This window comes from Pieris rapae, chromosome 2 (assembly GCF_905147795.1).
Source record: "Pieris rapae chromosome 2, ilPieRapa1.1, whole genome shotgun sequence".
Classification (NCBI taxonomy): domain Eukaryota; kingdom Metazoa; phylum Arthropoda; class Insecta; order Lepidoptera; family Pieridae; genus Pieris; species Pieris rapae.
In genome coordinates this window covers 9,354,507-9,379,695 of record NC_059510.1, presented here as the reverse complement: position 1 = coordinate 9,379,695, position 25,189 = coordinate 9,354,507, and the positions used below count along the sequence as shown (strand labels likewise).

General features: G+C 33.9%; 1 protein-coding gene across 1 annotated transcript; it reads right to left on the bottom strand.

Annotated features, from left to right (window-relative positions):
• Positions 1–985: 985 nt before the first annotated feature.
• LOC110991806 (nuclear pore complex protein Nup205) lies at positions 986–24,826 on the bottom strand. Its single transcript, XM_022257317.2, has 32 exons — positions 24,609–24,826; positions 24,129–24,289; positions 23,884–24,004; positions 23,344–23,521; positions 23,024–23,224; positions 22,727–22,808; positions 21,863–21,966; positions 20,904–21,171; positions 20,327–20,463; positions 19,709–19,897; positions 18,958–19,149; positions 18,217–18,334; positions 17,101–17,215; positions 16,340–16,509; positions 15,608–15,811; positions 14,910–15,128; positions 14,029–14,164; positions 13,373–13,559; positions 12,410–12,578; positions 11,734–11,846; positions 11,278–11,422; positions 10,314–10,487; positions 9,621–9,756; positions 8,494–8,609; positions 6,556–7,365; positions 5,695–5,915; positions 5,052–5,189; positions 3,909–4,143; positions 3,184–3,379; positions 2,660–2,872; positions 1,771–1,889; positions 986–1,108 (listed from the first exon to the last, which is right to left on the bottom strand). The coding sequence occupies exons 1-32, from the start codon at positions 24,622–24,624 to the stop codon at positions 1,028–1,030; spliced, it is 5,664 nt and encodes a 1,887-aa protein (XP_022113009.2). The 5' UTR covers positions 24,625–24,826; the 3' UTR covers positions 986–1,027.
• Between the last annotated feature and the right edge of the window lie 363 nt (positions 24,827–25,189).

Here is a 25,189-nt window from a genome sequence, read left to right as displayed (position 1 = left end):
AAGCAACATCAAACATTTAAAAAACAGGATAAATTTAAGTCTCATTTATAATTTATAAATCCGAATGTATTCTAGTTATTGATCAATATTACCAATTATTATCGGGCCAATTTAAAATGCTAGTCTAAAAACGAGATTATTTCATTATTTTTTGTTGAGTAGAAAAATGTTCTGCAACTTGCTTGCTGATTTTTCCACCAGTTTCTTTGAAATAAGTTCCTAGGTGCATTGTTGGAGAGCTCAGAAAGCGCTTGCATTTATGTAATATAAGGAACTTTATTTAATGAACGCCGAGTTGGATCTGGCCGACGGCGGCGCCTCGTCAACTCCTATGCTATTCATCTTACTGACATATTTGATCATTCTGTAGAAGAATTTTCCCAGCTACGATCTGTGCTCGAGCATTCAGATAGCTCAAACCGATCTCGAGCTTTGGATCGGACCTTCGAAAGTCGGACAGACCAACAAGTAAACTACCGCACGTGGGGTACCTATGTCTTTTTTTAGGATTTGCGCCATATGGAGAGCTAAGCACCTTATCTTGAATTGTTTGTAGGTACGCCGCGTTTGCATCTTTGAAAATAAAATTGTGACTTCGGCTGTTTCGCCCGGTTATTAAACTTATTAGAATATTTCAAATTAAAACTAAAAAAAATATTATTATTTAATAAGTTTAAAATTCATACTTCACAATAAGCAAACGTGGTTATTTTTAATACGTATAATGCTTTAAAATAATACCAAGAAATTGAAAAAATATTTATTTATAGATAAATTGCTAAAAAAGCTTGTACGCCGCGTTTGCATCTTTGAAAAATATTTGTGACTTCGGCTGTTTCGCCCGGCTATTAAACTACATAATTAGAACATTTCAAATTGAAACTAATAAAATCATTATTATTTATTTAGTTGAAGCTTTCAAATTCATAATAAGTAAACGTGGTTATTTTTAACATGAATAATGTTTTGAAATAAAAACACCAAGAAATTGAAAAAATATTTATTTATAGATAAATTAATAACAAAGCTAAACAGGTGCAAACTGAATCATCGTCTTGATATCTTTAACTAGCACTTCCAGGAACCCGCGTTGGAGTCGAGATTGATTCTGCAAAATATTTAATATCATTGATTTAAATCATAATTTATAGTAAATTTAACACTGAGTTTTGTTAACACTTAAATCATACTTCCATAACATATATAAACGAGAATTTATGACATTATTTACAAAACTTTCGAGAACGTTTCAGCGCTCTTGGTCAGCGATTTTCAGTCTTTTGATTAAGATAATATAATAATTTCCTAAAAACAACATACAAGATACATATTTGTGCATACACAGATAATGCAACAAGGTTACAATAAACAAGCACTCAAAATAATCATGAAATAATATTTTTTATAATAAAGACTTGTGGAAGGGAATATTTATGCAGAAAATCAGTTACAGTGCCCGGCCATTTATAAGTCGCATCGTGCTTTAGAACGACATACTCGGCTAGCTTCGGCAAGTGCGGCAAGAGTGACAGAGACGGCGTTATATCCGTATATAGCGCTGTCTCTGTCACCCTTGTCACTTGCAACTTCGTTTCGATGGCGCTCTACGAAGCGAGTATCTCTTTCTAAACAACGATGGTACTTATGAATGGCCTGGTTACTGTACTGATGCCGTAAATACTAAGAGATATATTTTAGGTAAGATTATTCGGACACGAGGCAGTTACAGTATTAAAAATCATATTTATATGTCAAACAAGAATAACCTACCTTCGTTGTATCAATTAGATCATCAATGAAGCGATCATTGAATACTGTAACAAGTGCTTTCCGCAGTTCGACAGATTCCTCTCCGACCAACGCGCTCCCAGATTTCGTTCTTGATATTGCTGTTAATTAAACATTTGTAATCCTCATTAAAGGCCGTGCGTATAAACGCGTGTATTTATTTTGGCGATATCCCTCGCTTAAAAATGTTAAAATCGGGGAAAGTTATATACATGTAAAGAAACTTGCATGTTTCTTTTTTATATACTAGATGGCGTTTACAGCATTGGCGGTTAGAAAAAGCAGTTAGTTTGAAGTTTGACAGAGGTAAAAATCATTGGGACTGATAATTTTAATAGACTTTTAATGTCGTTTCTTTATTTTCAGATAAGATAGTGTAATAGAATAAAAGATAATGTAATTAGTATGTAATATGTAATAGTATGTAAATTAGTGTATAAGTACTAAAATCAGATATATAATCTTATATCCATTTTAATAAAATTTGAGTTTAAATTGCACTTTTTGACCGAAAACCTTTCACTTAAGAGTTAACCGTCACTTTTCATCATACCCAACATGGAATTTTAAAGATCGAGATGATACATTACTTTAAACAAAAAGTGTCAGGCACTGGAGGCTGATCATTTACTTGACTATAAAAAATATTGTAGAAACAGATATATAAAAATAATATGAAACAAAAGTATTAAATTTGTGAACAATCATTACCTACCTAATACATAGATTATTATACATATCATGAAAATGACGCTTTGAAACCAGTACCAATACTATACACGGAGTATAAAATTTTTACATTAATTATTAGATAATGTTTTGAACCCAAAACCTTATAATCTGTCCACCACTAATATGGTACACATTTTACCTGCATATTTATTAGTAGGCGCGGCAAAGGCAGCCCTCAAATAGATTCTCGTATGCGCCCATAACAAGTATAACGCAGAATGCATTGCGTGCGAACAGTACTGAACTTCACGTGTACGTATATCCGCACGTGCACGTAATTGTGAAATGACGGCCGCGCGCGCTTCCAAAGGTGACGATGGCGTTGATTCATCGCCTAACAGTTTCTTCATATCTAGAATAAATGGAAGATTATTTTCAAATATTTATTGTATTGTATTTTTATTAAATTTAATTAACAAGTCAGTTTGGTTAAAATAATATTTGAGAGTACCTCTCACCACCTGTGAGAAAACTTAAAACGAGAATAAAAAATTATAGAATAACTAAAAAAAGGTAAAATAATAAATTGTAGTTGTTATAGAATCTATTTAAACATGATCAAAAATGAATTATACTAGACTGACAAAGATTGCTTCCTTTATATCAATTTCTATGGCCTATTACATTATATACGTTTACGTATACGCTACATATAATACTTACCAACTAGCGTCATGGATGGCACGCTGTGCAACTGATGCTGTACGGTAGACAGTAGTTTACTATGGGAATTGAGTCGTCTTAACAAATGCTGAAGCAAATCTAATGCGGCGGAACCGGCGCGTCTTGCGCCTTCGTTGGTAGAAAATGCTTCACTTTCTATTGTGTTGCGGGCGAACAGAAGGAGGTTGCACACAATCTGAAATTAATATACTTTTTAATAGATGTTACAGTATTATCTTATTGCTAGATTGCTAAATTATCCAGTAAATAGTAAGAATTATTTGGATAACTTGATATCTTTGGAAATTTACAATACATTAAAATTTTATCCAAAATCTATGTTCTTGTACTTGTACCAACACTGCTCTACTCGACAAAGCTATCACGAAATTTGATTTGAGATGAGAGAATGGCTATCGCAAAGCGTAATATATGGGAATGGTCAAATAACCAATCTTTTGTATAAATTTTTAAAGGCTTAACGTATATATCCGCTTGGAGCTGTAATACGCTAACGCTAACGTAATCTTTTAAGTTTTAAAGAGAGACACACACACACACACACACACACACACAAGGACGTTTTATTTTGTCGAACAAAAATCAAATATTTATTACAAATTAATAATTAAATTTAAATTTAAATTATAAAACAGATAATTAAAAGTTAAAAACGTTCACATGTGTTGTATTATTATAAGCAAAATTAGGATTAAGCTACTTACTTTATAATACAGAGTACAATCATCACTCGAGTCAATATCGGCCGGTGGCACGTGGAACCGGGCCAATAGTGTCAGCATCAATCCATGTACCCGCTGCAAGGCCGCACCAGATCTCTGCAAGGCAGTGTCGGATTGGATAGCACTGAACACTTCCCTGTCTGACGTACGTGCGATAACGGATGTGAGCGCGGACGCTTCTAATAGAAGACCTTGTGGCGAATTTGGGTGTGTAGCCCTAGAAATAAATTAAATACAAAATTTTATGATTTTTTTAACAATAATAGTTATACTTACAGTAATTGACATGAGAATAATAAACAAACTCTTTAGAAAATATTCATTGGTGGAAATTCTACAAAAATTTGTTCCTTAGTTTAGAGATTCGCGACTACATTTTGTGTGTGACGATAATATTGATAAAATTTTCAAAGCATTACCCGACCGTATGAAATTTTAAGTTTTTTTTTTTTAAAATTAGCTGAAGTATATTTAGACACGTTTATTAAAATTTATCACACTATACTAAATAAGAGTTAAACATTCAACAGTAACTTTCGTTTATAGCGCGTTTATAGATAAGGCCGTCTCAGTAGAAATATATTCCGTATCAGTCCATAATTCTAAAGTAATCAAAAATCTATTTGAAAAGAAATTAAAATTAATCTTTCTAAAAAAGGGACATATTTGACCTATATGAGAGCATTAAAAATAAAATTCTAGGTATTTTTCATGTTTTTTTCAACAAAACGATAAATCTAAATATTTACCTTTTCAAGTCATCTAATACAAAAATTACAATTTTTTTAAATATCACGAAGAACATATCGAATTAAATTTATTTTATTCTTTAGCTGGCACCTACCAATTCCAAGTTTAGTAAACCTTTTAAGAAAAATGTTATCTTTACTCATTGTGGTGAATAGGGACCTAATTATCACTCGCATGTGAAGCACCGTACTTAACAAAAAACAAACATTAACTAACAAATACAATCTATACTCAGATGTTCAGACTTGTATTAAAATTGAAAAATCTGCCTGGCCAAAAATGATTGTCATCTCTGACATGTCAAATAATGACAGCTGTCAGAATTCTACGGAATTAAAAATCCGAAGATAGGCTTAAAACTAAAATCAACTATACCTTAACACCATATCGACGCACTCCAAATGGCTGAGCAGAAAGTGAGTGATATGTAGAACACAGCTATGATTCTGCGAGCCGAGAGTTGTCAGAAGTGCGTCACACAACGTCAAAGCTGGGACCAACATTTGACGGAATCTATAATAAGGGTTTCACTTTATATTACATGCCCAACTAGAGTTCTAGTAGGAGAAACTCCTGCGTATTTAAAGAAACAAACCTCTCAGCTTTATTACAATACTAGACTAAGATGCTAGATCAAATTAATGAAATATAATAAAACTAGATTGAAAAATGTAAGCCCGTCCAATTATCTATAATATGGACTAATCTATACTTTGAGTAATCTATGTCATAAGGAAAGCGCTGGACAGAAACCGATAGAAGCAGATAGTCCGCTCTAGATGTTCGTTAGTTAGATCGTTCTGTTAGATGCTCTGCTAAGTTTATAGCTATTCTTTTTAGAATTTGTATAGATAAGGGAAGTAGCGAGTCAACCCCAACACAAGTATCTCTTGACTACTTACTGATACTCATTTATTGATGTAAAAATTTGAGAAACAATAAAAAAAAATTTAGTGTTCTTTAAAAGATAAACTATCCACACTTTCATAAAAATCAAGAAAAATGTTGTTTAACTCACCGATTAGCCACAGAAGGCACAAAATCCGTGTCCTTCGAGCCGTATCCAGTGTGAATATCGGGATGGCAATCCAATGCCTTCAAATTCGCGAGACAGGACAACGCGCCTTGAGACAACACAGTTTCGGCTCCGAGCCGACTTCCCGATATTTTGATCAGCAATGTCATTTTAGATTCGTATACGTATAAGACTCTTAGCGATTTTGGTTTCGGTTCAAGTGCCTGGAAGTAAAAAAAAATATGTCTTTTATTAACACATTTACACAGAAAGCAGTTGTGATGGCGGTGAGTTTGTGGCCACGCACGCTGTAAAGCACGCGAAACGTCGTATAAATTTAAAATTATGTTAAATAATTATAAGTTTACAATAATACATAGCTGCAATTCGGTAAAAAAGTGTTTTCTTTAAAAGAGAAGTTTCAAGCAATTCTTATTTGTAATACGCCTAATAACGCCCTGACTTTCGAACTAGTAGTAAATTTAGAATCAGAATCATTTTTCCTGTTGACGTTTATAAGTGTACTAGGTTACCTATATGAATAATGTTATTTTGAGTTTTAAACAGTTAAAATATTACAAACAATTTGTGTTACTTTTAAACTACTACTTAAAAACTACTTTAAACCTGATTAAAAGCTGCTTTGCGCTGACTTGCAAACTTGTAGTAAATTTAAATTAAGAATCAATTTAACATCTTTACTACTATGCAGTGGATCGACGTACTTGTACAGAATAAAGTAACTGACTATAAATATTTCTTTCAGAGTTTCACTCCAAACATCACACATGTGAAAACAATCAAACAATTATAAAATATGTAAAAAATAAAAAAAAAATACCACATGCATTAAAAACAACTCACCTCTCGCAATCCCTCATCGTCCTGCAACAAGCTATCAATGAGACTCCGCAAATATCCTTGATCCGTCAACGTGGACATCCAATCCGTGCCGGGGTTGATCTCTATCAATGTATCCAGACACGACAGAGCCACCATCCGACAAACGTCATGGCCTCCGCCCACACAGTCGCTGCACACTATCGCGCACAAATTTTCCCCAAAACTATTTATAACCTCAACGACCATAGACTTCAAACTCGATTCCTCCTTAGTCGATCGAGATCTCGAGTTGTCCAAACGAGAAACGTAAGACGAATTTGTCTCTTCCTCCGGCTCGGCCGAGCTAGGCTTTAAATTCACGATGTTCAGGAAATTCAACAGCGCCCCGTACAAGTTGACCCTCATCTTCTGCGTCGAGCCACCGGAGACCAGAATCCAGCTGAGAATTTTATGCAGAATGAACTTCAGCGTCAGGGATTTCGTTTGCATTATCTGGTTGGAGGGCCCGTAAAATGTCGTCTCGAATTCTGACGATTTCAAATTCGACTCTCGCTTTTGGAGGATGTAGCAGTGCCTTAAGTTGACCAGAAGCAGGAGTACAGTCCCCGAAGCCAAGTTCCCGATTTGAGGCAATACCTCTACTGGTGGAATAATGTTGATGAGATCTTGCAGGATGTTTAGGAGTAGAGTCTTTCTGGCATCGAGTGACAGCAAGTCGTGTGGAGCCACACAGAAGATAATTTCGATGAGTTGTCGCCACGAGTCGTAGTAATGTGTGACTGTAGCCGCTAGATTGCGCTGTTTGTTGATTGCAGTCACGTAGTCTAACACCTAAAATGAAATCATAATTTACTTGATTAATACCGATGTAATTTTATAGGCATATATACATATGTACATATGTACGTACATATATTTTTTAATCCTCGTCGAAAAGCCGAAAGCACACCTCTATGATATCAAAAAGTATTACTACTTGAAATGACAACAATTTTCAGGAATCATTTTTATTTTACAGAATAAAATAATTAAATTATAAAATGTTAAATTAAACCGCTGTGGTTTGTATAAATGGCCATAAGTCTTCTTAGTAACGAGACAAATGCATATAAAATTAGGTCATCAATTTACTATTTATTTATTAACGTTATCTAATAACCATCTAGTCCAGTGATTCCCAAAGTGGTCTATATACCCCTAGGGGTCTGTGACAACCTCCAAGGGGTCTAAGTCAGCGAAAAAAAATTTGAGGCTCCATGAAATGAAAATGGGGGTTCACGATAGTGGATCTTAACACATACACTGATAGTACCTATTTACTTGCATCATACTATCTTATAATATCAAAACATATACATTAGTTATAAAAGTACCTATGAAGTAAAAAAAATATTATAAATGTTTATAAAATTGTGTAAGTTGTAGGATGATGGTATTCGCTTTGTGGTCGCAATACATTTTGAACTTGTAAACACAAAAACAAAAATTAAATTAATAAATGTATAAATTAACATGTGTTTTTACTTTAAGTTTTTAACACTAAACTTCACTACTGTTAAAAGTTTACAGGAAATGAATATCAGGTAACCCTTACTTACCTGATATACCTGATATATTGTCTACCTAACACGGAAAGACATGGCAAGGGGTCTACGACACAAAAATGATTGGGGAACTCTGGTCTAGTCCATTTAAGCCTCGGTAGCAAACACCTCAACGTTCTGTCGCCATAGACGTTGTGCTCTCTCAAAGTTCTCGATTAAAAGACATTTATTTTATTTTTCTGTTATACTGTATTTTTCAGTACTTTTATCTTTTTTCTTTATTATTATACGAGTATTATACATTTCTCGACACAACGTGTTTGAGGACAAACGAAACATTCCACAATAAAAAACATCTGAACGACTCTGGTTTATATTTTTAAGATAACTTGTCTTTTAAAAACAATTGTAATACCTTCTGAATTTCAGCAGCAACCATATTTCTTTGCGGTGTCGATGCCCGTAGCGATGCAAGCTCACGTGATAATAGTGCGTGTACCCGCGTAACGCTGATGCGTTTACCGCCCAAACCTAATAAAGATTTATTATATTTAAAATTATCATACTTTAGAAGCCATACAAAAACTGTACGTATGAGAATGCGTTGATTTTATTTTTCTTTGGTAAGAAAATTGCACTGAACAAAAATATATAATGGACTATACTGTAATTCAACATAAGTATTTTTTTGATTTTTCATTAATTTTCATAATATATAAAGTTTCATGACAATAATAATTCTCCGCTATTCGTTTGGATAAGGTGCTAGGCATCAAATAATTGCCATATACCGGTTATTGCAATTCTGAAAATCATATTTGCATACTTCAAAAACCTAAATGTGGCTTTTCGTTTCTATTATTAGCTGTGCTCAGCAGTTTTACCCGCATTAATGCCATCGTAGTCCGATATTCTATAGCCCCAATATTGCCTCGGTAAATAGACTTATTATTCAAATCATATCAAAATAATCAATTATATTGATGTATCACTATGTACAGTTATAAAAGTCAAAAATAAATACATTTTACATTTACTTCAAGTGCTCAAATCAAGAGGAACGGAAGATAAGAACTGGCAAACTCTCGGCCACTCTTTTTAATCGCTAAGTTTTTTTTAATACATATAATGTTTGTAACGAGCTGCAACCATTACACCGTGTTCCACATGACATCTTAAGTAATACACAGATAGGTAATAATGATAAAAAAAATTAGAAAAACAAAGCAAATACAGCAGACATGGTGAAATAGGAGCACGCACTTAGATTCTCGTAGGAACAACACGCATATATACGTAGATTATACGTAGATATGGTATTGCGGAATTTTTTGTTCACTTCGATCAATTCGCTACAGCATATATTCAAAGCAAACAAACAATGAAATCTTTCCTCTTTATATTATCAGGGTATTTAAAAAATATTTATCAGTAATCATAACAATCAAATATACAATTTTCTTAAACTACATAGTAATAATAAAAGTAAATAAAAGAAAATTAAAATGAGTATTAGTATATATTATAATAATTAACACTCACCAGTGGGCAAATCACATTCCGCAATAGCTTGTCTGAGTTGTGCAGTGTGGAACAATTCCCAACGGGGTTCCTGCGCCGCTGACACAATCACCGGGAGCGTTTCTAATGATGTACGAATCACACATGACTCCCAATCCTTGAAAAATGTTTTAGATAATAAATATTTCATTAGAAGAATAATAATATGTAGATATATTTAATGTAAATAAAAAAAATCTAAAATTATTTAAAAACTCTCGTATCGTTTTTTATCAATAATGGCTTCGTTATTCCTTTATATTATTTATATGTTATAATGATCAATGAATCTTAGAACTTATACTTTAGAATTTAATATGGATTTGTAGTATGTTATATTTTTTGTATAAATAGGCAACACTGTGCTTTATAAGGACCGAGGTTATTTATATATACGGCTGAAATAAACAGCTGGTATTAAAAGGCTGATATATAAATCTTCTGTGCATATGTTCGTAATTAAACTCCTAAATGGCTGGACAGATTTTGTTGAAATTTTGTGTGTGTTCAAGAATGATTTACATTATTAGATATCTGTACATAACCACTCTACCGGATCCGCTAGTGATTATATTTCAGAGTTTAAGGTAGAGCTTCCTTGATATTGTAAAATACCGCATGTTTTTATATTGTATTTTTTTTAACTCAATAGAAATATCAACGAATGAATCAAACCTGTCGTAACGGCAACGGTAATTGTCTGGACTCCTCCTTGTGTTGTGCGTGCAGTAGGGCATTGAGCAACGCCGATAACGCCGCATGCTGTCGCCCACTACCGGCCGAGCCCGCTTCACACGCGCACGCACGTAGCACCCACGAACGCGCCGATATCGTGGCCACGGATGCCGACTGTAAAGACAAAAGTAAGGTAAAAAAATCGTCACATTTAGGCCCCAACAGTATGTAGGGGTATGTATAATTGTTTAGTCAAGCCACATTTCATATATCTAATTGGAATATGGTGTACAAAATTTCTAACATACAAAAACTACCAAATAAATTAATAATTTAGATATAATTTTTTTTAGACGATACTTATAAAATCTATCTAAAAACCAAATTTAAATTATAACAATTAAACACCTATAATATTGTTTTAGTTTATAGCACCTGTATTTAATTACAAAAAAATAATACCTCTCTCCAAAGAACTTATAATTTTAGAAAATCAAATAGCACTACACTCAATAATCGTCGAGCGAGTTTGCTTATCTGAAGCTGCGTTTAAATTATTTGAAGGAGTCTATTAAGTACAACAAAATTATTTAACCAATTCAACAGGGCATTAAAGATACATATCAAAACGAGCCTACTAAAATTGGGACGGCTAATGGCGACGTGTATCTCGTTGGTATATACATATTAAGTTTCTCACAAATAAAAATACTAAATAATTTTTTGTAATGAAAGAGGAAGTTCTTTAAACATTAATTGAGTGGTATTTATTCTTTTATTACACTAGAGTGGTAAATGTAGAGTAAAAATCCTTACATATTTAAAGCACCCCGATGATCCAGGAACGTCGGATAGTTGTGCGTACACGTACGTATGTACGTATTCAACGGGCACGAGCACGTGATAGCAATACGTAAGACACATCTTACCATCATACTAATATCTTTTAATATAAATTACTCACCTCGAGATTAACAGTGGCTTTAACGTGTCGCGCTAGGAAGTAGTCCCTCGCTCGCAGTAGTCGCAAAGCAGGTGCCGATGTGGCCGGTCGTTCGACTATCCGATAAAGAAGACGGTAACAACTTTCTATCAAAGTTGTTGCTTCTCTGTAAACAGAAGGTGAGACTTTGCCTATCATTTAGATACCAAAAAATATTTCTTTGAATGTTCAGTACATTTTTTTTTCGTAATCCTAGTCAAATAAATTTCACGAATAGAAACAGCACTCTGCAATATAATGTTTTTATATAAGAATATCTAAACAAATGTGCTTGTAAATTTTAGTACCTAATAACTTTATTTCGTCAGCGTGTTTGGCATAGTACCTAATAAGAGGCATCAACTACAATTGATTTTAAGAATTAAAAGGTAAATAAATCTAAATCAAATTATAAAAATCAATCAAACTAGAACTTACCTATCACTACTCCCTTTTTTGTTAATATAAGCGTCCAATATATCGAGGATGGAATGGAAACAAGTGCTAGGAGAACCAGCCACACCCGCCTCATGTAGGGCACTTCTAGATACCTGCGAATATATTTGCTCATATTAATACAAAAGCTAAAATAAATCGGTTTTTATGAAGTATTAAAAATGTGGGCATTTAAAAAACAATACTCACATATTCTCGACAGAAAAACAAATTATATCTACACTAATATTATAAAGAGGAAAACTTTGTTTGTTTGATTGTAATGAATAGGTTCATAAACTACTGGACCGATTTTAAAAATTCTTTCACCATTCGAAAGCTACATTATCCATGAGTAATATAGGCTATATTTAATTTTGAACAAAAACAGGTTCCGTAAGATATTAGGGTTTTTCGGACACAAGGTGTAATAAATCAACCAAAAAAGTTACTTATTTTGCGTACCCTGCCTAAACTATTAAAGATATAAGATCTACAATTACTTAGAACCATAAAATGTTCTAAGTAATTGTAGATCTTATAAATATCTACAAAAAAGTCCGCGACACACTATACCTATCTATGTCGAGTGAGGCACAATAACCATAAATGATATACATGGCAAAACGACGTTTGCCAGTTCAGCTAGTATTAAATAAAGAACGAGATCGAATATTACATCATCATTAAGCTGGTATCCGAGTAAGAAGTGTGCAAAGTTGTGTGGAGCCGCAGGCAGCAGCTGCAACAACAGAACGATAATGCCTTCCTTAGCAGCACGGATGTCTGCCGCCGCATCGTCACCGCCGCACCATTCTTCCGCCTCCAGGCATTCCACAAAACCGTGCCTGATTTTTTACAATTATTAAAAACATACCAGGGGGTCAGATGATATATGAACGAATTCTATTTTGACTGGGGGTCTAGTCAAGACAGCTTAACAGTAGTGTATGTAGAAAGTCGAAAACTAAATTTGTATGAAAATGACAGCTAGTAGTTCAACTACAGTTAAGCTGTCTTGACTAGACCCCCAGTCAAAATAGAATTCGTTCATATATCATCTTAGTCATAAATAAATAATAATAATAATTAAAAGCCTTTATTCTTCCACAACCTATTTACATACATTTAATAAAAAAGATATAAATACAATTTTAACTAAATTCAGGTCCTTGTCCGTGAGAAGGCCTCCTCTAACTTTAAAAAAAAATAACTAAATTAAATCAGTGGTGCTAACTCTTTAGGTCCTGGCCTCAGATTTCTGAATCTGTATCATGATCATTTTTTTTAATCTAATAGGCAAGTAATGAGGTGATCAGCCTCCAACGCCTGACACACGTCGTCGACTTTTTGGGTCTAAGACATGTCGGTTTCCTCACGATATTGGTCTTCATAAAAAAAAAGGTAGATTACTAAGAAAGAAGTGCCTACTGTCTCAATCTCCAACGCCCTAAACGGCCCTTTAATTAGGAAAAGTTTACCCAGTGATATTTTTGGTTGTTTCATAAATTTTAGTAATAATTAATCACTTTAAAAATATTTCAATTAAATCCGGGTTGCATGTTCCAAAAACCAAAACTAAAATACAAATTTCCTCTTACGACATTGAATTACACATCAAAACATTTTCATAAACACTTACCGAACTTCCGGCGCCCTTTGATGCGCAAGCGCAACGCACTCGAACAAATGTTTTGCACAGTGCGGGGAATGTAAGGCGCGACACAGAAGCGCTACAGCGCGATTTGCAGCTGCCGGCACCAGGCACCCGTGTTGGAGTACAAGGCAACATGTGACCAGGCGATCGGTCTTCTCTGGGCCGGATGGGGCTTGAAAATAATTAAATATTTCACTTTTGTTGCTGATAAGACTTAATTATATGTGTATTTTTTTCAATCAAAACGCAGATGGGGCAAACGGGCAGATTCTCATCTGATAGTAAGTGATACCGCCGTGCCGTAAACATATTGATTTATTAACTTTATTATAAATTAGCATGAACATAATTTAATGAAATTAAGTGCAACTGGCGGCCTTATCGCTTTCGAGCGATCTCTTCCAGGCAACCACTGTAAGTAAAAAAAAAAAATTCTAAATTACATAAGGTAGTGGAGAACTGCAAAAATACATAATACATATACGCATACGTAATATTATGACGAAAATACCTCCCTATAACGTATACGTCCTTATAGCGTATACGTCCTTATAGCGTAGATAGCATACTTTTCTCACTTAAAAACATATATGACTGAATTTTACAATACGTCTATTAGCAAAATTTTTATAAAGCCTTACCCAAAATGAGTTTTGACAGTCCAACAAGCATAACAGCACGGTTCGCTTCCGTAGCGGCAGCGGTCAAAGCTCGTTCCAACGACAGCGCACGTTCCAGTATGTGCAAAGTACTGACTAGCGTTTCTTGTACATATATCTGTTAAAAAAATTCTTTAATAATGTTGTCTCTGGTTTTACGAGTATTAATATAAAATCAGTCAAAATCTGTTAAGACGATATCGAAGGGACTACTCATATTTGGTCGTAAAAACCGATAGTCGTAACAGCCGATGCCGTTGTAATTAAGTCCATAATACATAGAATTCAGCCGTGACATTTATGCCCGAACCCAATAACCTATCACAATACATTTTTGATATAGTATTGTCTTTTATTAACATAACTTTTACACATTTAAAGAAAGCACTGTCTTAGGCAAGTCGTTTTCCTCAGGACATTTTCCTTCACAGTTCGAGCAAATATTAACAATTAATATTTGCTTGAACTGTGTTGCATATACATAAAAAGAATGTCCATTGGTGCACAGCCGGGGTTCGAACCAACGACCACAGGGATGAGGATCACAGGCTGAAAAGGCCAACACTGTTTTTAGTAGTGCATTACACATATAAATGGGGTCTAGGCTCTGAATATGATTTTGTCCCATTCGGTGTCGAGACCCTTGGTCCGTGGGGTCCTAGCGGGATAAAGCTTTTTAGGGAAAGGTTCATCGACATCACAGGAGAACGAAGAGCTCACAAAAAGTAGTCTATTAACCTTGCCTAAAGGGACTCCTTTTAATAATATTTTTAATTATTAAATTTTAAGGTAAATAATGGATATAGACGCGATATCATTTTTCACATAAATCAATCAAGAAGAGACATGAAGATCGCCCTCACCTGTTCTGTTAAAGGCTGCTTATCCATCAGGTCGTAAGCTTCGTCCAGAGTGTTCAGCACCATTCGCAGTAGTTCAGAATTTGTATGCAGTAACATTAATAGTCTGAACCCTGGTGGGGGATTGGAGTCTGGTTCGCAATGTGGAGGTGGAAAGTCCGCCGCGCTGGGTTCATATGTATCCAACCAGCGAACGAAGAGACGGAAACATAGTGATATCATCTGAAACGAATATAATATAACATCTATAGCAACTCCTCGCGAATTGAAGTTTCTTTAAAAAATATTGTTTGTTTATTTTTTTCCTTTATAGATGTTTAATGTTCTATATAATTGATGTGTATGTGTGTTAAATTTGTGATGTCATATTTTCTTGTATTTTTTTTGGCATACACATTACTTTAGAACTTATAAATAAATACTTTTACACATACATATTGCTATCCTTATTTTTTTGAGATATAATTGTGTCCTTGTTTGGCAAATGCCTCCTATATTATATAAGGAGTATCATCATTATCAAAGAAAATCAAGACATTATTCAACATTGTATTTATTTACGTGAGAAATACAGACTTATAAAAAAATACACTAAATTAAATCCCGTCTATAAAGTTAACAATTACATTAAAATAACTATCGGCATTTGTTACCCGATTCGCAATCAAAGAAAAATATATTTTAAAAACCCGTGCACCTACCTGCCATTTATCCTGAGGGTCTGTGTAGGGCCTGTGCGGTGCGGGCAAAGCGAGCTTATGCACAACGTGGTCTACATAAGGATCCAAACCTGGGCGTCTTGCCCCCGCCCCAAGCGCTCGGGGTAAGGGACCAGCCAGACACAACGAGTCAAGAAGGGATAAGAAGGCACGTGATAGTGGATACTGTTCCATACGACACTCGACCTGAAATTATTCATGAAAATGTTGTAAAGATATATATGGGAACTTAGTCTGTTAAAGTTCAAATTCAAATTCATTTATTCATATTGGTAACATAATGTACGCTTGTCAACGTCAAAAAAATAAATTTAATGTATTTAAATGCTTCTAATTTTACATTTACTGCCAGTTCTCAAATCAAGAGCTAGAACGGAAAAGAAGAACTGGCAATAAACTCTCCGCGGCTCTTTTCAAACGTGCCTCTCATCTGAAGTCTTTCTTGAACACAAATCATGTCTTTGTTTCACTGGATCCTTTACAAAGAAACAAATGAAAAAGGACCAGCAAAATTAACATTCAAACAGTTTATGACGTAATCACACCAGCAACGACGTATGCAACTGCTGCAGAAAGACAAGTCACATTCATACATACATGTATAAAAACTAATTTAAAACGAAGCTTCTAGAAGGATTACAGAATATTTAAGTACGTAATGTTATATAAAGCTTTAGCAAATAAAAAAAAAAAAAATAAAAGCCAAGAGGTTACCTCTAGCAAGTCTGCAGTCAGCGCCCTCTTGTCATTAGCAACGGAAACCAGCTGGGCGGCTTCGAGTGCGGCCCAAACGCGTGGAGCTGTTGAACCCCACCTGCCCAACGCTGCTAACGTCGTACAAAGCGCTGACTTCAGTTGTATTGGTACGTGACAACATATCAGACCTAATAAGAAAATCATACTATTGAATGTTAATTGTGGCGATGTATACGTTTCATACGTATACGAACAACGTATACCTATACGTAAATGCGTACATATACGCAATTCTTGGCCCCTTTTCTGATAACATATATGATTTTACAAAAAATATTTGTTATTCTAATACTACTTACACCAAGAGCTACAAATTTTAGGTCTGGACATCAGTTTTCTCTCTTTCGTAATAAGTTTGAATAGGCAATTAGATGATGAATTCTCTAACACATATCGTCAACTTTTTGGGTCTAAGGCATGCTGGTTTCCTTACAATATTTTCTTTCACCACCGTACAATGGTGTTTAATGCGCACATAGAAAGTCCATTGGTGCACAGCCGAGGATCGAATCTACGTACTCCTAGGGATTTATGTCTCTAAAGCCAAGGCCAATACTCCTTATACTTTAAACTACTATTTGATATCTACATTTGCATGTCTTTTCCATCAACATAATATAGTCTGTAGTAGCATTTATTCATACATTTCAGAGTAAATAAAAATTACGCATGATAAGACTAAAGCCTAATTTTGACACAATAATTGATAAAGTTCTTACCAAACATGCAATTGACGGCATTCCATTGCATATTCTCGCATATGGCGATGCAGGCGGCTTCATCCACTTTTGCTACAGCGGCTATTAGTTTCAAAGCACCAATCATTGCTTCCACCTAAAAGTGTATAACAATTTCCATATCTGATTATAAAAATAAGTTTTAGCGAAAAAGTTTTAGTAAATTCACCAAAGATTTATTTATTTTGTTCGTTGCTATTATATAAAAACACAGTACTAAATAAAAAGGAATGTAACTCGCCTTATCGCTTTAGAGCGATCTCTTCCAGGCAATCACTGAAATTTAATTAGGTGAACGCAAGATACATAACATAAGACATTAGACAAAATTAATGGAACAAACCAAAGCAATTGAAACATATTATGTAAACAGTGAAAAGGAAATCATGAAAAATAAAAAGTGCCCACGAATCACGATAATTTCAGAACTGAACTGTATACTGTGTGATGAAATATACACATTTAATAAATAATGAAATAAAAAATTACTTTATTTGACTCAAAACAAACATTACATTATATATACAATATTCACTGTGGTTAACCTTATACATAATATACATCTATGAGCACTAGCTATTAAACTAGGCCTAGCCTGTATCTTAAACGCTAGTTTCTTCCAGTGTTATTAAGAAATTGGTTAAACTGTTTGCCATAAGACGTTTGATTATTATTGTTTATTGATTAAATGGAGGTAGAATTAAATTTAAATTGTTGCAATTAGTTAGACTGGAGTAAGTGTGAACTTCGACAAATATTTTTATTTTAAGTCTTATGGATGAGAAACTTTAGCAATGAGATGAATTTAATATCGTTATTAATATGGAAACTAATATTTATTATAAAGACTCTCTATTTAAATAAACTTTTCAACAATATATATTTAATAAAAAAAGCCAAAAGAAACAAGTTTTCTATTTCATTATATTTTTGAGATTTTAGCCATTCTTCTAGTTTTATTTTACATTCATATATATTAAGGGGATAAATATTCAGGATTTTGGATCTGCATCTGAGGCGCATTTATTTAATGACTAACTCCTATTTTGGATATGTCATGTGAAGCATCAAGTACAGGTCAGATAATATAATTCTTACCTCTTCTTGCCTAACCAGCAACCGCCCACTCCTTGCACCTGGAGTAATAATCGCCGAAGCACCTAATGACGACGCGTGCGCATGTTCTGCGAACGGTGTTGGATCTTGCCGCAGGTTTCTGCAATTATAAAGCAAGCAAAGCAATTAAGATTTTCTTCTTAAAAATGGAAATTGAATTGAAAAGATTAGCATGCCACTAGCAGGCTTCAGCGTGTGACTCTCAGATCTGAGGTCGCAGGTTCAATCCACGAATGTGCACCAATGGATTTTTTTTCGATGTCCGGATTTAACATTCGCTCGAACGGTGATGGTGCATTAATGTTCAAACATTGTAAGGAAACCGACATGTCTTCACCCAAAAAGTAGACAGCTTGTGTCAGGCACAAGAGGTTGATCACCTACTTTCCCATTACATTGAAAAATGATCATAAAACTAATTCAGAAATCTGAGGCCCGAACCTAAAGAAGTTATAGCGCCGCTGATTCAGTATGCAGATCTGATCTGATCTGATCTGATGCAGAGCTGTCTATGCTTTATACATATGTGGTGGATATCAAAAATAAAGTTTCAATAAACTATCATAGTGCATATTTAAAGATGTATTTTTTAATTACACAAGATACAATTTATTGGCTTTTATAATTTTAGGAGACCGTCATAGCAAATTGAAAAAAATAATAAAATATGTAAATCTTTACAAATAGTTAGTCTGCAAATTTATTTTTAGGCGTGTTAATTACCTGTGATACAAAGCCAGCGCAGTCAACAAATGATGGGCCGACAGCGCATCTCTGCGAGCCAATAACGCCCAAGTGTGCTTCTCGACTGTGATAGCGGCCAAAGCCCGAAGATAAGCCGGCAACAACGCCGCAACCATCACTTCTCCGGATAGACGTACGAATTTGTATAGGGTGGCTGCACGGCCACCGGCCCTTTACATAACAGAGACAGTTTATATGGGACGAAAATAAAATCTTCACAAAAATATATTTCTGTATCTATAGATAAAGAAATATGATTCGAATTGATAAAAATAAATTTCTTTTGTTATTAATCTTATATCTTTAAACGAGCAATTCTTGTATATATAATTGGAATCTCGGGATCGGCTCCAACGATTTTCATGAAATTTAGTATACGGGGGGTTTCGGGGGCGATAAATCGATCTAGCTAGGAATAAATGATAGAAAATAACAAAAAGGTGGTGTTTTAGTAGTCCCAATTTAAACTGAAAAATGTATCTTCCTGACATCTATCGGCGAAAAATAATACTATTTTTTTAATTGCTTTAACGACACAACAACACTAAAGCTATTCCAGCATATATAATCTATATTGTTCATATTTCATCATTTTATTAGTATGTAATTCGTACTTATATATAATTTCCAAAAAACACAATTAAAAAAAAAAATACCGAGCAAAGTTCGGCCATCCAGGTACTTATGTTATAAAAAACAATACATATAAGTACAATGTGTAGAAGCATACCTATGCGAAGGTGCCGTCGCGTCACAAGCGAGCCAATAATCATTACGTAAGTTGTGGGGGTCTCGTGCGTACAAACGTTCCACGCAACGCAACAGTGCGTCGAGACGTGTACGCTGGTAAGACGATCCCGGGGGCGGGGCTAATCCTTCCGCTGCGTACATTTGCGCGGCGCGAGCGGCTTCATCGGCCCTGTTAAAATAATAATAATAATTATTATTTATTTATTTTCTCCCTTAAACATTAACAATAATAATTCATAATATAGTGACAGTATTGGGAGACTGGTTTCCAAACTAGGTAAGAACCAGTAATATGGATAACCAGGCTTCCATTCCATAGCAAGTCATATACATAACAAAAAGGAAGTTTGTAAGGGATTGTGTATGCGTGTGTTAGTGAGTGTTAAAGGGTGTGTGTGACATGACAAGAACATATTATGTGGAAATTATTTTATTACTTCTTAATTATGATGTATTATGTCAAGTAAAAGTCTAATAATATTGTTTTTAATCAACACTATATAATTAAGAACCTGGACTGAAACTAGTGGTGACAAATCAAGGTCTCGCAGACCTAACTTCATATATCTTCCTTCAGGAATTGTATAATAAAACTTACTTGACTCTCATTTCCATAAGTTTTGAGTGCATAAGAACAATGAAGTCTGTTATCAGTGAGTGAATTCTGCGCTGGTAGTACTCTTCATTTGCCACAAGATCTGATGACAGTATCATTTCATCTAGATATTCAAATACCTGAAACACAAATAATTTTATATAAATGAATTTTTTTACAGGAATCAATCTTGTACATAATCAAACATGAACATAGTTGAGAAAAAATCTAGTTGCCTGCTAAGCTTATATCGTTGTGGTAGAAACTAAACAATTCTCCGCTACAAGTTTAAAGGGAATTCCACACATGTAAAGATTGTGTTCTATTATTTTTCTAATTACCTACAACCATTAGAATAATTGAACAACTACATAATGGTTTTTAAATGCAAATGTTTTATTTACAAAAAAGGATATAGCAGATCATCCACAAATAACATATAGACAATAATATATAAAAATCAAAAACACGAGTTAAAAATGTAAAATTCAAATACTTCATACAATGCTAGAAATGTACAAAAAACTATGAACTTTTTGTCATCCCTTTGCCAATTCATCGAAAACATATTTTACAATACCTCTCCATCAATAGCAGCGTCGACAAGCATTTCATCCTGATCCAGGGCCTCACATCTTGATTCATTTCCCTTCCTCAACAATGACACCGGGGCTCGCTTTAACGCACTAAGTGCTAGCCCTAACGCCAACTGGCACAGGGCACGCAAACCTGACCCCTTTTGTCCCTCCTGATGCGGCGCAGGAGTCAACTCATCCAATAATACTGATATTAAGTCCGGATCTTGAATCAATGGTAGTTTCTTTGACAATTCTTCGCCATCCTCGCGCCTGCAAAGTTTTGTATTTAACCATAGTCTCAACCGAGTTTATCTTGAGTATATTAATTATTCCTTTTAAACATTAGGTATTATGGAAAACTTATATAGCAGCGCTCTTCTAAGTAGAAGGTATGTTTAAAAAAATACTAGAACCTTCCGAGGTCTGGTTCTCATATTTCTTTATCTGTTTTATTATCATTTTTGTGAATGTAATGGGCAAGTAGGTGATCCTGTGCCATGTTTCCTCACGATGTTTTCCTTCACCATTCGAGCGAATGTTAAATACAGTTATAAACCTATACCTAATATAATATTTCCGAATAGCAGCTCATAACGGTTTTGCACCTTTTAAATGTTTTAGTAATAAATACCGCTCCTGTTACTCGTGGCAATCAATCTTGCCATTTTTGAGTTCATTTGTTACATACATAGGAAAACCCACAAATATTAAGTTTAGTATAAATAGAATACTTGACGGTTTCGTTAGGTTTGTACTAGGGCCTCTGACTGAGTGACAGCATTTGATTAGTTATGGAATTTAACACCAAATACCAAAACATAGACAATCTCGAGAAAATATTGGGCGGCAATATTTAATATTGACGATTACGAGTCCAGAATTATCAATGTGTGACTTTAACATATTTAAAACACTTTTGACAACAGCAAGCATACGGTAAATTGTAATTTGAAATAAATACCTATGTAAAACTGACAGATCCAATGCATATAATAGAGCCATTTGCAGCGCCAATGATGTTTCATCCAAAGCACCAGTCGCACTTCGTGATGGCGACGACATTTCCTTAAAAGAAATATTTTATTATTAAGCCGATAACATAATAAAAATAAATAAAAAGTAATTCATTTAAATTTTTACAACAACATTCATTCTTTGTAAATTTTGTTATGAACATGTTTTGTCTCTCTGTAATTTTTAAACAATTTTAAAACATTGGGTTATAATTTTTTTTTGAAATTTAAGAACATCCTTATACAAATAAGCAACTCACCTTGGTTCATAAAAAAACGCCGAAGTACATGAACACCTGGGCATACCTACAGTTAAAGCGGAAATAAAATTGTACCCTTCGAAGTACAAGACTAGGCTGGAAAATTATCCTAACCACCTAATTGTATAACTCACCCTATCCAAATCTATAAACCGTCTCAAAAGAAGAAGAACCCTGGAGACCAGTAACATTGACTGAGCTAATATTATTATGGTACAGGTAGATATTTCTAATAAGGAATATATCTACCCACAAATCCTCCTAGAACTTATCTGCTCATAGTCAGAAGACTGATTGCATGATGCGCTCTTGGAAAAAAAAAGATATTTTAAGAATGAAGTTAAGTAAAATAGAAAAGACTGTAACACGACTTTACGTGAAAATTATTAATTAAAAAATACGATGTATGAAGAAAATAGAAACAACACAAAATGTCTAGTGTGACATAAAGAACCTTTTTATACAACCTTGGACCAGTACCACAGCGAATATCTTATCGTCACAATACACCTCTATGCAATTAAAGAACATACACAAATAATATGAACTTACTTGTGATAGTAACATCAAGAGAACATCTCGTTCGAGGCCACGTTGCGCTGACGCAGCAAAGATAACTCCTGCTAGCAATTTTCTGAAAATATAGAGTTTATCTCCTAAAATTGAATTCCACATATACTAACAATTTTAAAGATAACTACTGAAACAAAATTAAAGTGACTAGCAGCACTAGCAAGCAATTTTTTTCAGGCATCTTTAATAATAATATTGTATTAATTATATGTATGCTATACATTTTGAAGGAAACTGAATGAAAACAGATGAAACTGTGTCAATAACTGAGTTCACCTAGTTGTTTGCATACACCCCAGCAACTTCATGTGATATCTGCTTGGTGGTAGAGCTCGATTACGCCTTAATAAGTCTAATTCATTGTCTAAAGAATTTCGACGTAATGCATCTAGTACATTTGCGAGAAGACCGTCTGATATTAACTGCTCCACATATCTTGACACATATTGTATTATTTCTTCTCTGGCATTTATTGACCTGAAAAATGTATTTCAAATTCTTAATGCTAGGTGAATTTTTGAGATTTATCTTTAATAAACTCATTACAAATTATTGTTTAATTTAAAGGAAGGTTAAATATACTCAATGTTACCTACCATGATACTCCATCTCGGGCCATAACTAGCTCTTTTAGTGCCTGCACAAGGGCTCGTCGTCCATCATAATACAGCATCACAGCTAACAGACCTCTAGCTAAGCCAGGTTGACGAGGACTTTGACGCTGAGCAGAATGTAAAAGCTCTAAGCAGGCATATTCATTAGCATTGTACATATCTGCAAGAAATATGATCCAACAATTCAAATCATCTATATAACTCTATATGTTCTTTGACTGAGTATTACCAGACACAATGGGTTCAAATTTATGGTAGTCTGTTTATTGAGGAAGACTAAAGGCTTAACATCATGCTCCAATTTTAATTCATTCTGAATTCAAATTAAACTATACTTTGTGAAATAGATTATAAGAGAATTTGATAACAATTACAAACATTGCATATGTATTGTCCGGTAAAGGGTTCAAGAGGATTCTGGTTGTGCAATTGGGCCCGATGGGTTCTGGGTATAAGTAGTTATCAACTCCTATCCTGTCCTACACTAGATGCTTTGTCAAATGTAGTAAGTAGTAAATATACCTGATATTATAATAGCTTCATCAACAAGGTCTTTAGATAATAAGGTTCTTCCAACACTAGGCAAATTAATACCTTCTGTAATCCCTCTTTTTATTTCATCCCTGCTTGCAGGATTCTTAGCCTTAAAAAAAATAATTATTAAAGATTATAAATAACAATAACAATACTCTGTTACAGTTTTTGTATATTCTGTTTAAATACATATAAAAAAAATCTTAAAGATTAGCAAAAAATCCTTAACTCACAGGATTTTTCAATAATGATAAAAATGTCTGTTTATGCCGCCTAAGAACTGATTCAAATGTATGTACGGCATAAGGACCACTACCACTTTCATTTGTAAGGTAGCATTCAACCACAGCAACCAATTCCTTAAATGGAGTCCACAAATCTTCTGTTGTTGTACCTACAAATTAGTTTGAAAATTAAATTACAATAAGTATGTAAAATATGAGAAAATAATAGAATTTATTATACTATTAATATAACTGATACTTTTACTTTTATACTTTGTATAATTGTTTAGTTGTTAAAAATTGTAGGTTGGATTCAAAACTCTTGCAAAAGCCAATGATTTAAATGGCTACACGAGTCTATTAAGACTAGAATATTGCGATTTTCGAATAGGTTTAAGATTACAATACGGTTTTGATGATAACAACAAGTTGTTTGGTTTAGCCGCTTAAAATTCAAAGGTTATGTTGCATTATTTAACAGTAAAGTACCTTCGTTTAGGTCCATAGCTAACGTTTGTTAACACGCTTTTTTCTACGTAACTTAAAGATCACACATATTAATAAGAACGAATAGACTTGAATATTTATAATATATTTTTGTTACAATACTCATAAAGTTAAACTTATAAAACCACTGAAATCAGAATTGATTACTGAGGTTGAGGAAGCAGTAACTGGTCGCTACTATTGGCTATTGCCTGCTTTGCATGACGTTTGATATTAAACACGGTTTGAAAAATATTTCAAAATTTACAGTGAGTGAGACAAAGTGAGTATGGACAGATGATAGCTCGACAGTGACATATCCTCAGAACTTATGGTATCTGACTTACATACCTTATTTTTGTTGAAATCATAGTTACAAATGTATATGGTATGACCGCAACTCCTTTCTGAATTCCTTACAATTACTACATGTTCCGTTTCCGAATAAAATCTCCTGCCTTTTGCTTTATCCTTTATTGTATTATAATGCATTTTCTTCTTTCATAATCAATAAAATATTAAGATTTAAATAATTATTATAATATATATTTAAATAAGTAAATATTATCCTTTTAACTAGCTTA

Bases quoted from the DNA above. Each gene is read 5' to 3' on its own strand.
- LOC110991806 (XM_022257317.2), bottom strand. The intron at 15,129-15,607 runs GTAGGTGCACGG...TATTCGTTTCAG, and splicing joins ACCCTCAGGATAAATGGCAG to ATGATATCACTATGTTTCCG. The intron at 8,610-9,620 runs GTGAGTGTTAAT...AATCTTTATTAG, and splicing joins GGAATGTGATTTGCCCACTG to GTTTGGGCGGTAAACGCATC.